This window comes from Dermacentor variabilis, chromosome 1, assembly GCF_050947875.1.
Source record: "Dermacentor variabilis isolate Ectoservices chromosome 1, ASM5094787v1, whole genome shotgun sequence".
NCBI classification, from domain to species: Eukaryota; Metazoa; Arthropoda; class Arachnida; order Ixodida; family Ixodidae; genus Dermacentor; species Dermacentor variabilis.
This window is the reverse complement of record NC_134568.1, coordinates 262,957,237-262,972,317: the sequence shown is the minus strand read 5'-3', so window position 1 is coordinate 262,972,317 and position 15,081 is coordinate 262,957,237. Positions and strand designations below refer to the sequence as shown.

General features: G+C 43.8%; 1 protein-coding gene across 1 annotated transcript in view; it reads right to left on the bottom strand.

Annotated features, from left to right (window-relative positions):
- LOC142563742 (protein O-mannosyl-transferase Tmtc3-like) overlaps nt 1-15,081 on the bottom strand; it is a 427,622-nt gene that overhangs the window by 59,236 nt on the left and 353,305 nt on the right. Inside the window, exons 6-8 of the mRNA XM_075674346.1 lie at nt 13,800-13,881; nt 13,599-13,713; nt 5,289-5,404 (exon numbers count right to left, since the gene is read on the bottom strand). Coding sequence (XP_075530461.1) covers nt 5,289-5,404; nt 13,599-13,713; nt 13,800-13,881 — 313 coding nt within the window. The remainder of the gene's footprint in view (nt 1-5,288; nt 5,405-13,598; nt 13,714-13,799; nt 13,882-15,081) is intronic.

Genomic DNA, 15,081 nt, shown 5'->3' with positions numbered 1-15,081 from the left:
TTGTTTGAGAACCCTGCAGGCAGTCATTTAAAAAAATAGTTTGATTATTAGATGAGAAAATGAAGGTCCAAGTGTCAGTATTTGAATTTCGCGCCGAAACCCCCGCGCCGGTACGTCAGTGTGACATCAGGGATTCCAAAGTATGTTTTCGCATTTGGGCCATGTTGGCTGAATAAAGGTTCCCGAAACTTGCCATGTTTAATAGTTGGTTCCTTTAGAACGCACTGTAGTCAATCTGTACCGCTATATATAATTAGTAGGCCCTAGAAGATGCCATCAAAATCCAAGACGTCACAGCCCCCAGGTGCGGGAACTTAAGTAGACATCGCCACCCGTATTTCGTTCTTGAGCTTTTTCTGGCTTACTAAACGTCTTATCGTTGTAAGAGTGGTGTTTTTGGTGTTGTAGAACGGTAATTTACTGATGCAGACGAAATCATTTTTCACTTTAGTGTCCGTTTAAATGTAGTCACCCAATGAATTACAGGGCATTTTGCTTCGTGTCTAGCTTAACAGAATGGTTAATGTAATTTTACGCCTAAATGCTGTACAATGGGACACGGACATGCTGAAGAAAAGGGATACGGATTGACTTTTACTACCTGCGACTCTAACGCTAAATTTAAGTTCCCGAGCGTGTTTCCATGCATCCCGGCTCCGTGAGAATTCGGCTACCGTGGCGACGAATCCACGCCGAGTCTTCGGGTTCAACAGCACAGCGTCATAGTCACTGAGCCACCACAGTGATTTCAAGCTCCTGTCTGAGACCAGAAACCAGGGGCAGTCGGTAGGCGTGAATCCGTTCTATGTGCAAGACAGGGTGTGGATTATCAAGTGAACCTGAGCCCTTCGGGGAGGTGTGCAAAAAGCTTGGTCCAAACTCTGAACTACCATGCGGCTGGCTGGTTACCCCGCTTGTAATATCGAGCAATCATTTTTGTTGCTTACGTTTCTTTTGAAATATTTGTCAATATCTTTTTCAATTATTGAGAAACGCGGAAATTTTGAAGCAGCTGCAGGGTATTTCTTTATTGTTGCATGCCTTAGTAACATACTCTAGTTAATAGAAAAAACAACAACTAAAAGCTGTATCAATGACGTTTTCGTGCGTAAGAATGAAAGGAATTGTAACGCAGCTTCTATAGAAATACATGGCGGTGATTACAATTCCACGAATAGAGCTGGATAATAGAGCTCCGAATACAGTTCCGTAAGGTTTATACCTGCATAATGTGGAACTTGTTTGGAAGTGCGAAGAAATGACACAGAACTTCCTTGCGCGGAATGTCGTGTGATGTTAGCGAGCTTGAATAAGTCCAGCTCGCGTTCTTGAATTTTGTATACGCAGCAGGATGGGTCCTAGCTCACTTTTGACATGGGCTTGAGGACACGCTAGAGGGCACGTGTTTGAGACTTGACATGTGCAATTAATCAATGGCCCGGATGAGTTCTGCTTTAAAAAATAATATCTTATCGTTTAAAGATCAGTACAATGCCTCCTTGTTTCATTTGACATACGACGTAGATATTGGTTCCATGGAGCAACTGTACCAATACATTGTCGAACAATTACGCTGCTCAGCCTCCCGCTACCTCGACAACCTAATTTATTTCGACAATGCACGTGCTTCAACGGCGGCACTAGGGCTATTCAAGAAAGTGTCCCATTGGGAACAAGAGCTTACGAAGCCAATTCCGATAATTGCAAAGATTGGGGTACGCTCACTGCTCGGTGTTGAGGTCGCAAGTCGGTGAATGTACCGCGATTTCACTATTGAAATGCTGATTACGTACCTTAGGTACAAGCACATACGACAAAGCACTGTCGCTTGCGTTTATTATCTATCTGTCCCCGTCCTTCGCGGTGTTACAACTTGGACATGTACCAACCAGCCAGCGTCCATGCCATAGCTCAGTATTAATAGACGGGGACAGTATTGCAACGGCTGGTGAATATCAACATTATTAACACAAGTCCATGTTTCTGTATAGAAATTACATTGTAATATCCGAATTTGGTAAATTTGTGAATTTGCCATGTTCAGAAATAAATAATTATTACACAAAGTACTAAAATTGCTTTGTTGTTCCTGCTGTCGCTAAAGTCTCTACATTCCTTTGTGAGTTTAGACTTGTCTATTGATGTGCATCTATAAATGGATCTGCAGACATCCCATATTTATTCTTTTAAAAGCTATCAGACTATCGCACATTTTCTGTACTAACGGCAATCCGAGGAGGAAGCCTCAAAAGCAAGCGTAGCCTAACCAAATTATTGTTCTTTCATATTCATCGGTGTGAAATTGAAGCTCACTGTAGTGTTACTGGGTTCGCGTAGTTATCTTGGCTGCCATTCGTCAACGCTCCACAGCTCGTCCGAAACAAAACACGCACACTGGCAGTTTTGCTGAAAACGGTTAGCAAGAACCCAGTTGCAAAATAGAAACGCAAGTAGGTAACAGCAGTAAAGCCAAGAAAAAACAAACAGCATGTTTCCCAATTTCCAAAAGTCGAGCCGTGCATTTCTTATATCTGTGTCAGCTAGTCATATCGCATTGACGCACCCGGATATTGACAGCTATATGAAAAGTCTCTTGCTGCTTAGACTTCCTCGTGACCTGTTGTGCCCGAGAAAAAAAAAAAAGAAACACCTTGCGCGTCTCCGTTTTCATTTTCATGGAGCCGGACAAAATACATCGCCGTGAGAGAGGTAGCAGCGGAAAATATGACCGCGCGAAAGGAGCCAGAAAAGAGGACGCAGAGGTTGTGAGGAGGCGGGCAAAAACGAAACACAAACCGCAGCGGTGCCGTTGCCTTCCCGGAGGCGTCGCGAGTGGCACAAGGAGGAAAGATGACTTTTGTTTAGAAATTTCTGCGTGAATCACGTGGCCGACGCGCGGTGCAATCGATCGGCGGGACGCGTCGCGGCACGAACACTTTCGCTGCGCCGAGCGCAAATGTTTGCGAGTAGTCTGTCCATCGAGCGGCGCCGATAATGGTATTTGTCACGCGTCAAGCGAAGCAGCCAACTGCGCCGGGGGCCCCGCTGGATAAAGCACGCTCTCGAACGCTCTTGCCTCCGGCGTCCGACCCCGAAAAACAAGATCAACACCGAGATGGGCACAGCTGACGAACGCAAACAACGGGAGAAAACGGCACCGAACGCGCGGTCGAGGCGAGGGAAGGGGTGCAAAGGTAAACAGATAGCGGGCGAGATAGATGCAGGGGTGGGAGTATCAAGGCGCTGTCCTCCGGGGGGAGTGGGGGGGGGGGCGAATCGCGTCCGTCTTCCGCCTCGATACTCCATGGACTTGGTGGCACCTGGCAGAGCGCTCGGGACCGCTTCGCGCAGCTGGTGGGAAGCTCTTTGCACACGGTGGCAGCGGCGGCTGGCAAATGCGCTGCCCACATGTCTCGCCCTCGGCAATTTTTGAGCACGTGAAAAGAAACTGCGCGCACACACATACAATAAAGTTACAGCACATCGCCCCATCGCTCACTCGCCCAATCAATCAATCAATCAATCAATCAATCAATCAATCAATCAATCAATCAATCAATCAATCAATCAATCAATCAATCAATCAATCAATCAATCAATCGTGTCTCCATTTTATTTATCGTTTGCTACGACCATGCAAAATGAGCCGTAGGTAAATGAGCTGCTTTATGTTTTAAGCCATAAACTCTAAATCAAGTGCGACGAGATAAGGTGCTTTCTTCCTTTGCGCTGTCGCTCCTTCGCGAGAAATCAAAGGTCGGTACAAAACCTCGCAACCAAAGTTGTGCTACAAATGTCCCTGCGAAGGTAACGGCTCATATTAACAACGACATACAGGGTGCTCCAGTATGAAAGTGGACAGCTGATCGGCATTTTGGCTTCGAGGCAGCACATTGGTGACTAAATGAAGCCTGTGACACTTAATGACGGCTTCCTCTAGTGAGTTATACCGCATGCTCATCTGCCAGTGTAAAAGTTTTCTACGAATGGCATGTTTTCTACCATTTTATTAGCTTTACTTCATTAACTAGTTTGACTTTATCTTGACAAAGCTGACCACGCACACACACGTGAAGTAAATAAATAAATTCGACATTTTTTGCAGAGAGCCAACAAAACAAGGGCAAAACAAAAGGCGTGTCAACCAAAGTCGACGCGAAAGAAGACAAGGTCGACGTATACAGTATATGATTTTATATATACCTACTGAATTGGGGTCATTGAAGATGATGCAATGCTGTATAACTGCATAATGTTTTTGCATTATTCGCATTATTTTATTCGTTCCATTGTCAGCCCTTACATTTTTTTCCGGACCCTTTATTTCTTTCATTCATGCACAGCCTTTTCATTCGCTTTTGTTTTTCTTATTCCTCTCTTCTTCTCCTTTTTACGCGCATGTACGTTGGTGTTGTCTCTTTCGTGCCGAATATGGTTAAGAAGACTTTTTTTTTTGTCCGAGAGGCCCTGTGCATCCCAGAGGTAGTGCAGTCTGTGGTGCGTGTGTGTCAAAACATTTATTGTAATGAGGTCCGGAGGCTCGACTTCTTAAGCCAAGGCGGGCCGCTCCCACGTTGGCACTGTCAGGCCAAGCCTTTCAGCGACATCATGGAACCTCTGGACGGCCCTTAGTTGGTCCTGAAACAATAGGCTTTGAATCCTTTTCTCCCACTGTGTCCGTTCTTCAACGAGGTTGGGGAGAATCTGTGGTGCCCTGTCGTTAATTTTCAACTACATTGGCGCTGATTACTCCCGCACCATTAACTTTACAGACTTTGCGACAGGTTCTCGCTTCTTGTCTCGTTGAGATCCACATTTTGATACCTTTTGCGACTCTCGCTATGACGCTCTGGACGCGCAAAAGGGCCGTTTTTTTTTTTTTTTTTTACCAAGAAGCCAGATAGATGCCCAGGTCCCACGTAAGTCAAACCCGTGTGAAGTCACCCAGGAAAGCCTTGTCTTCTAAAAAAACAGAAAGGAAATTGGTTCCGATGGCTCAAGGCCTTCTTCGTTCCCAAGAGTAAAATTCTAGTTAATGTATACCGTTGGTCAATCGGCTAAGCCTTACCGACCAGCCAGTCTGCATCTTTAGTCGCTAGCCGAACCGCTGGTTCAGATGGTGCTGAGCTTGCTACGGAACAGTGCTATTGAGACCCCTTTGCCGGCAAGTGGTTGGAAGGTACCTTACTGTTATGTGAGCACACAAAGCGAGCAAACGACTGCCATTCAAGCACTCAAGGATACCGTGACGAAAAACCATGCAATAACACAAGTTATAGTGCACTCACAGCACATGAAGCAAGCTCGTAGATGCAGCAGACTGCAAGAACTGTGATGCCTTGCTCCTTGCAAAGCATCGCCGCCGTTGCCAAAGCGAACGTAGTTAGGCAACGCCTCCAGTGACCTGCAAAAATTAAAAAAAGATTATCCCAGGCGTTGTTAATTCGACTTTCTTGTAGTGCAGAACGTATGCTTCATGAAATGACTACGAGGACATAGAAAGTGTCTTCAAAGTTCTTTAAATGTTATTAACACAAATAGATCAAGTATGATGAACATCTCGATTTTCACAGTCAAAGGTAAAACGCACGCCGACCAAAAACATAAAAAGAAAAGAAAACAAGACGCTTTGGCTCCCATACTGGGGCCTTGTACACATTGAAAGTGAAGTTTCATTGTAAACAATGCGTCCGTATGGGAGCCGAAAGGTCTTGTATTCTTTTCTTTTTATGTGTTCGTTCGACGACGATCCGTTTTACCTATGTCTATGAGCAATCCCGATCAGAAGAATGTTCATCGAACACTTGCCTTCATCTCGATTTCCAATTAAAGCAAGGTTTACGCTAACGTGCTTCGCATAGGTTTTCCCTCTTGCAGTATCTCCACTGATAACTGTAATAGCATTAAGTGTCGGCTTGCTTAGCTGTATCAGACGAAACGTCCCTCAAGGGGAAGGTGTACACGTGGTATACACGCGCCAACCAACTGTCTTCGCTTATTTTAGCGTGTTCGTGGGCGCGCGCGCTCTTTGCGTGTTTATGTGATCGCTATGTATACCATGATTCTGACCTTGCTCCCGGAGTACTTTGCCAGGCCGTCAGCTAGGCTTTTTTTATATTGACCCCTGAAGTCCCAAATTATGATGGACTGCCAATAAATGTGTCAAAGTTACATAATTTTATTATTTATTCATTGTTTCATGGTTGATGCGGTTTAAAAAACGTTGAAGACTTCCCTGAATAAAAATCAAGGGAGCAGTATTATATGCTTCGTATTCGTACGATGCGCTTCGCCAGTACTTCTAATCATAGAGTAATAAAATATTTATTTAGTGCACATACATTCCTGCGGTGTTTTTCTTTCTTTATTTTTTAGAATAACAGATTGGTCGACTCAAAGCGCAGGAATGAGTTAATCGTTGGCTGCAAGCAGTACGAGAAGGTAAAAACGGGTCCTTCGCCATCGCTAAGGGAACGGAGCACGTTGAGTGTGCCGTCAGACAGGCCTTTACCGAAGTGATCTTGTGTGCCACAGCGCGCTGAACTGAAGTGGAGCCACATTGCGTGCAAGGGCTTTAATTTACCCCCAGTGCAATATCGGGGCCCTTTTCTTGCCACCGCTGGATAGGATTGGCAAAAACCAGTCACGTGACTGAGAAGGTTATAATAATAATAATAATAATAATAATAATAATAATAATAATAATAATAATAATAATAATAATAATAATAATAATAATAATAATAATAATAATAATAATCGCACCTCTTTATAACTCGCCTCGTTGTCCCTATCCTTGTGTGCGTATGCTTGGGTCTTAACAATCAAGGCGCTCATGCCGCTTTGCTCGCAAGCACTTGCGCCACCTTGCTGGTCGTTACACGGACTTGCCGCCCATCCCATTCTACGTTCGTATGTCACCGCAGTACGCTGCTCGTATGGTTTCAAGGCCGTTCCTGTACGGTGCTGTGAGTGCTATCTGCGCGCGCGCGTGCTCATCGATTGCGCTCCTAGTCGTCTTGTGCGCGGGCTTGTGCAGTGGGCAGCGCCGGTGTCGTCTTTTACACACGGCCCTTCCCGGTTCTGCGCACGTGTGTCGCCTGACCTCGCAAGTCGCTGCTTCTACCTCACGGACGCGTTAACGACGTGCCCTCGGCGCTCGTCCACGAGGACGAGGACTCCAGAAATGACCCCGTAAATGAGAACTTCATTAACTTAATGCGAGCATCTGCCCGCCCGCTAATAAAGCTTTATGTGCACACTTTAAGATAAGGCTTCAATTCTGAAAACACGCACGGCATATTGTGCGCGCGTGAGGAGGGGAGGTTGGGCAAGGGGGGGGGGGGGACAGGAAGTGTTATTGCAGTGGAATATGACATAGGATACCGGGTTTAGAAGTTAATTCCTTCGCGATTCAGGAATCGGCATTCGTGGTACTTTGTTGTGTCTAAATGTACAATACGATACTTTAGCTGATTCGCTGATTGCAAGTCAAATTCGCCGATCGCATTTACCGGTCCTTTCATGCGCGTGCACAAGTGTGTGCGCGCGTGCGCGCGTGTATGTGTCCAATGCCGGTGTAGTTGAACTTTTCAAGCCTTGGGGCATGTCTCACGTCAAAGAGGTTTTGATAGTCCTCTGCATTATGAGACAAATTTCCAAGTAGCACAAGATTTCCCCATCGTTACTCGAAAACTTCTACGGCCATCAAATTTTCTAAGCCACCTGTTTCGAAAATTATAGAATAAATGGTACACACAGGCGCCTGAGTCGCGGAAAGCAAAAGGAACAACTAGTGGTGTGCGAATAGTGATTTCTGAGACCGAATCGAATAAGAATCGAATAATGAACAGTCGTTATCACACCTAATACAAAACGATGTTCACATCCCAGTATTCTTGAAGTTAGTAAGTTTCTTTCTTTACATAGTACGTTATGAAGCGTTGTTTATTAAAATTACAGGTGGAGTATTAGAAGCAAACAAGTAGTTTCTTCGCATGCACAGGACTCTTCACAGAGTGTGAGTGATCGCTCTACAGCCTGTAACGTACGGTTATCTATGCAACGGTAGCCCGCTCTACTACGCAAGTTCTCATGTTTTATATCTATACTATGCTCGCGGGGGTGAAGATTTACCGTACTTTTGCTCCAATTTTATGTCTATAGAATTTGGGCGCAGCTGATGTTTTGAAATATTCAAAAAGTGTTCTAAACATATTCAAATGTACAAATAGCGACTATTCGATTCGTATTCGAAAGTTTCGGACATTCGCACACCTCTAGAAACAACATAGCGTCTATTAAATGATAGAGCATGTATTTACCGAACAGTATTACGTGTCAGGGGGTTCATCGGTTAGAGATTGATTACCTTGGATGGCTGAGTCACTCGACATACAGAAAATGGTCAGTAGATGATATGTCACGTGACGTGGCATTGGCACTAGTCTGCATATTTAGTTAAATAGGCTTGTGGCTCAAGAACGATTTGAATGTAATGTCACGGATTGGAGTCAGTGTACTAATTATGCAGTGCGCTTGTGTGAAGCTGATGTAAGTAGGGATCTTTGCAATTATGTTATGTATTGCTCATGTGTCAAAGTGCGTATTGTGAGTGTAAGAAAAAAACAAAAACAAACAGATATAGCTAGATATAACGCTAAATAACTTGGGCTCCTTCTTGTTGAATTAAGACGTTACTGCAGTTAAAAACATGGAATCGTAGGAAGCTTTACCGATAACTAGATTAATTGGACAAAATTTTGATTATCATTATACGGTCTGCCCACACTGTTTTGCCCACACAACATTGTTTTCTGTATGCCCCATTCTGAAAAATAAAGAAGAAGAAATAAAAAGAAAAAGATAGAAGGCAAACGCAGGCACGGAAAAACGTGCTTGAAGAAAATAAAGGTTGCGAGCACTTGACCGCTATCGATTCAAGGGGCGCTCGGCATGCGAAAAAGAGACGCGCGTTCTATAGTACCTATCTGCAGAGCATTGAGAAAAAAGTAGCAAAGAATGTGCTGTCCAATCCATGCACAAAAATTTGGTGGAGACTGATAATAAACTGGAATGCAAGAAAAAGCTGGTAGACAATTATAAATGACCAATTGAGTACACTAAGCTAGTTATAGTTCATAAATTTGGACTACGAAATGCAAAATTTCTCTAAATTTCCGCCTTTCTAAGCTAGCGGAAGAAAGTGCTACGAAAATCTCACATCGCACAATAAAAACCATACGGTATTACATGTATTCATTATACATGTAATACCAGATGTGCTTGTTAAGAGACTGTACGCGCAACAACACCCTTTTGTAATGACTTCAAACTGTTATTTGTGACATGTTCAAACATTTTACAGTTGTGGAATATGCTTACTATATCACCCCCCCCCCCCCTATGCCCTTCCTGCTAAAATCTCCGTTGGGATCGGCAGTATGTCTGAAATAAATAAATAAATAAATAAATAAATAAATAAATAAATAAATAAATAAATAAATAAACATCGTGCTCGCACAGCCAACGAAGCTTCGGCGAACACTGTTCATCAAGGAAGCGTTTCACAAGAGATAACACTGCTCTCATTAAGGCTGACAATATTTCATGGCCTAAGGCGAGGAATAAGTAATGAACATCCGTTCAAGCGACCTTTTCTCAAACAATTATTCAAAACACGCGTGGTACTGCGTCAAAAACGGCCAACAACGCGCCATGCTTTACAGCAGATGCTCCATCGTCGGTATTTGTTGGGCCTCAATTGATTGCTAAGCACCAACATGAAGCAATGCTCCGCTCTTTGTGCTCCACTTGAAAGCAAAGTCATCTCTGGTCGTTCCACGAGGGGCTCCACTTTTCGGTTCCAGTTGTTAGCCTGCTTACAGAGCTCCCTCTGGCCAGAAATGAAAGCCAGCCTTTCAACAGAGTTTTGCTTGCTTCTTTCTTTTTTTTCTTGTTTTACTTTTTGAACGCCGCCATTACCTCTTCGTGCGCTCATTAGGGCACCCGGAAGAACTTGTTGTGAGACGACTGAGTCTAACCAGGAAAAAGGCTTGTTTTCGCTTACTAACTCAAACTCGGCCAACTGTATTTTGTGCAGTTAGAGCAGCGCACAATGAGCTGCCACGAACGCACACAGCTGTGCTTTTCGTTTCTACTTGTCTTTGTAAGAAAAACCTTCTGGAAGAAGTGCTGGTTAGAAGATCGTGACTTCTAATTACGATAGTTGAGGCGACCTTTATATTTATTTTTTATTTGCTTCTTCATACTGTCAACCCTTTGGCACGGTTATTACAGGAGTGGGGTTTCGACAATAGAATAGGCATACGCAACAATTATTGGCACGAGCAAGAAAACAGTTGGATAAAGTGCAAAAATTGCCGTTGTTGAAAACGGTTAAACCAAGTTTGTCGGACGGTTTTGCTTGCTTTGGGAAAGGACACAGACACTGCTCGGCACCGACAGCAACTACCGCATCTACAATTGCACCACACGACAACACACAGACGCTGCTGGGCGTGGCAGCGGCAGAGAGCGAATTGTCCTTCATGTTGCGCCTCGCTTCAACGCCAACTAAGCGCCGAAAGTACAGCGCATACGAAGCTACCAGCACTCGGGCGCACTTTGTACACATCGGAGATCGCTTTCAAGATATGGGCGCCCACGTGGCGTACGCAGCAGCCGCCGGTAGTGGCAGCCTAAGTCTCAGTTTGACCTTGGCTGAGCTTGAAGGTGACATTTAGGGAACCAGGCGTTTTCTGGGTTTGTACCTGGGGTATCAGAGCTATCGCTCTAAAAAATATAAACAAAAAGAGAGGAAGCAAGAGAAGGCATCCACAATGCGTAGTGCAAGTATAAGCATAGCGGCTCACATAATACATACATAAGCTACTATCTGAATTAGAGAATAAATACAATACATAACAACTTTGATGCATAAGTAAACTAAGAGATAAAAATGCGGCACACATACGACTGCGTTTCGTGTGCTTATCGGATGTAAAGTAGCAGGCTCATACCTAAGGTAACGAGTAGCATTTTTTGTGGTGCTCAAGTTTTTTTTTTTCAAAAACAACATGATTGAGCGTTTTGTTTCTCGCGACGCTGTATTCTGCACAAACGTTGACCGCCATTAGGTAATAAGTTGCACCATCTTCCTAGAATTATTGGGAAAAAAAGGTCAAATGAAAAGGGAAATTCATCACTGGCGCGCCTAAATGCGTGCTCAGATGTGACAAGTACATGCGTGAAAAAAAAGTGATGTGAGAAGCGCCGAAGACAATGTTCGGAAAGTCTATTACATGCATGCTCACCTTGCAGGTAAGCAGGCTTTGCTTTTGGACAGTCTCATTGTACACAGGTCAGCCATAAATGCAGTGTCTGTAGTGTTTAGCTAAATCAAGACACTACAGAAGCACTTTCACGCCTTTCTGGACACATGTAACAAACGGAACGCGACCATGAAGAAGAAAAACGCTCCGCTCACAGTTCACTCACTCAACCGTGCAGAAAATTGGGCAGAGATAACGTGTAAAGTTCCTCAACAGCAATGCTGCAGCTGTGACCTGGCACCTTTGTACTTTAGTCGTATATGATTCAAACATGCCCTCCTATAAGATACTTTACAGGCGATGCAGGCAACAGGGCTTAACTGACTCCAGAAGGTGAAAACGAAATTCCACAACCGGAAAAAATTTTCTAATTATCAGAACGGTAACGAAAGTATGTGTAAAGAAAATGGAAGGAGAGAGAGAGAGAGAGAGAGAGAGAAAGAGAGAGAGAGAGAGAGAGAGAGAGAGAGAGGAAAGGGGAAAGGCAGGGAGGTTAACCAGAGAAAAAGATCCGGTTGGCTACCCTACACTGGGGAGAGAGGGGAGGGGGAGGTAAAGTGGTAACAAAGTAGAGATAAGGAAAGGAAAAAATAAACAGAAGTCTCCAGCATAAGTTGAGCGCGAAGAATAAGGCAAACTAGGGGCTAATTTTTTTTAGTTTAAACTATATGAAGCAGCCACCAGACAACGAAGCCAGGCAAATCATATATAAGCGAAATTAGCCATTATTTTTAATTTAAATGTAGACATAACAATAAAAAGTGAAATGAACGTGTACAGAAACACGACTTTCTACAGGCGGGACCCGAACCCACGTCTTCAGCATTACGCATGCGATGGTCTATCATTCAGCTCCTGCGACGGCTCTCCTCCTGTCTGTTTTCTCAGGTATTTGTGCATGTGTGCTTGATCTAGCCCTGAAAGTGGTAGCCAGTGCCGCTCACGGTCATGGCGACGGATGTGGAACATAGTTTAGCCGCAGGCGTCAGGTATTACGTGATCTTAGTAGCTGGCAACTGGCAACTCGTATACTATAGATTATGGCATCAAATCTGTCAAATATCTAAGAATCGGCGAGAAGAATAAGGGTAACCGAGGACCTTGGATTTGGTTAGTTGGCGCATTTGCTTTTACCAACGGAGAATTGCCATTCGCAAAAAAAGAAAAGAAAAAAGAGCGATAACAAAAACGAAAAACCCTTTGCTCATTCCTTCGGAAGCTCGGCCAATAAAAGTCGCTTTTCTTTTGTTGAAGAGAAAAACCTCTAGGTGCGAAAACTTTTACTACCAGTGGACAAACGAATAGGCAATGACGGCATCTATTTAGCGATATGAAATTGAAGCAATTAAAAAAAAGAACACATAAAGCCAGCTGCCACAGAGACAATCATAGCCCTGACTTTCAGACTAAATAATTTTTCGTTGACATACTTCTCCCAGTATCTCTTTCTTCTTTTTTGGGGTGAGAATCAATGCCCTTGTTGGGGTGAGTCACTTGCCGTATTGGACATATTAGTGAAGGCAGCCGGTCACTCACAGAGAGCTCTTACGGAGAAAAGCTTCGTGAATTCGACCCGGGAATATTGTGCTGAGTAGCGTGAAAAAAGCAAAATATGCTGAAGCTTTCGCAAATGCCGGAGTGATGAGGAAAACAAAACAAAACACAAACCAACAGTAAACGCTATCAAAGAAAACGAGTGAATTGTCTGTTTATTTGTAGAACAGCCTGTATTATGTTGTAATGCTCACAGTTATGCATTGTTTGTATTCCATTTCTTTGTATTTTTCTTTTTTGCTTTTGTAATAATAGCATGATATGGCTGTAGAATGTATCCTGTGAAGGTTACTTTGAATAAATCTGTGAAGACATTTTCGCTGGTTTACTTAAACTTCACAGTACATTGCGTTTATTGTATTTTTTAGACGTCTTCATTTAATGGGATTGTCGAATGCGTGTCATACGAATTCAGTATCCTTCAGAAAATTATTCTGATCCAGTTGCAGTCTGAAGTCTTTCATATGTTAGAGCGCTCCCAGGTATTCCATATTCAGTGATCTATAATCTTACTGAAAGGTCCACTACAGACATCAAAAAGAAAGAAGAAAAGAAAATGCGCGCGCACGCGAGCACACAAACACACACACATACACACACACACACACACACACTTACAAGATGTGAATTCAGTTTAGTGCCGGAACAGTGCAGACTCTGAACACTCACAAACATAAGCCGAAAGCAACGAGCAAACAACAGGGAACTTACCATTAGTCTGTTCTTTGCAGACCGCAGTACTAGCTCCGTGTCGAATGTAGAAAAGTAAGGCACCCAAGAAGAATAGTGCAGAAAGCAGCTCCGCCCTCCCCACTATACTGGTCACCTGTGGCCGAAGCAAAAGGAGCTGCGGTCAGACACGAACGCATCGCGCAGAACAACTGCACAAGAAGTTGCGCCGCTATCACTTACGGCTTCAGTGTGGATTGGCTGGGCGGAGAACAGCAGCGCCGCCAGCAGAGACGTCCAGCCCGGCAGGAGCATCAGGCACATCCTGCGAGAACCGCAACATTTAGCACCAGGCCAGAGAACGCGCTTTCCGTCGATGCACAGCGAAGTCTGCATTCGCGCTTTCCATCAATATATTTGCTGGTGAGCAAAGAAGGGCAGTACACGCACAGCGTTGCGCACATGGGAGACCGTTAGTCCGATCAATCATGCAGCGATCGTGTAAGTGCGGTAGCACCTGCCTACTACACTGGCGCTCGTGTCTGGCAGTTAACGTAGTGACTGAGCAGGGTTAGTAGCTCAACTTAGTGATACCTGACACAACGCACACTGCTCAGGGGGGCTTCAAAGGCGTGCACGCGAAAATTTGCACTGGGAAAAACTGATGCGTGGCAGGAAAGAGTGCCGGGGAAAAACGCTGTAGCGTCTTTCGCGTCTGGCTAGCTTTGTCGCGGGCAGTCGAGCGTCGCACTGGTCAGTATACAGTAAGAAGAAATAGCATGGCAACAATGAGCGCAGAATAACTTTTATTTGAAAGACCACACATATATACTGGGTCGAGATGCGCAAACAGTTAAATTCGGTACGGTGGGACACCGAATATCAACGTAACAGCCGGAGCACACAGTTCAGTCACCATGTCGGACGACCAAACTATGTAATATGGCAAGCTGGTGTGGCTCGTGATGTAAATTGAAACACATCAGTCAGCGTTCTTGTTGTCTACTCCTTCATCAGGGTCTTTTCCGCTGTAACGGCGTTGTTGATGATGTATCTTTATTGGTCATAAGATTGCTTATGAAAGTAAACCCAGGTAAAGATGATTATAAAGGCTCTTATAAAGGATTTATAAAGCCTTCTTAGCAGCTCAGCTACTAAGAAACTTAGGCAAAAAATTTATCAGAAATGACTTCAATTGGATATATATATATATATATATATATATATATATATATATATATATATATATATATATATATATATTAGGTAATGTATGTTGTAAGCATCAACTCACCTAGAAGCAGCCGGAAACAGTGTAGTGAAGGGTATGATTTAATATTTCATGGTAGAGAATTCCAAAACGAAATTGCAGAAAAGAGAGCTGTCATTTTACCGTAGCTAGTTTTTACTACTGGAAGACAGAGGTTATTATTTTCATAAAGCCGTGTGTTATTTATATTGTAATGTTGCGCTGGGGGAAGTAGCTCAGTGGGAATGTTCCTGTTTCTACTTCTAAACAATAAAA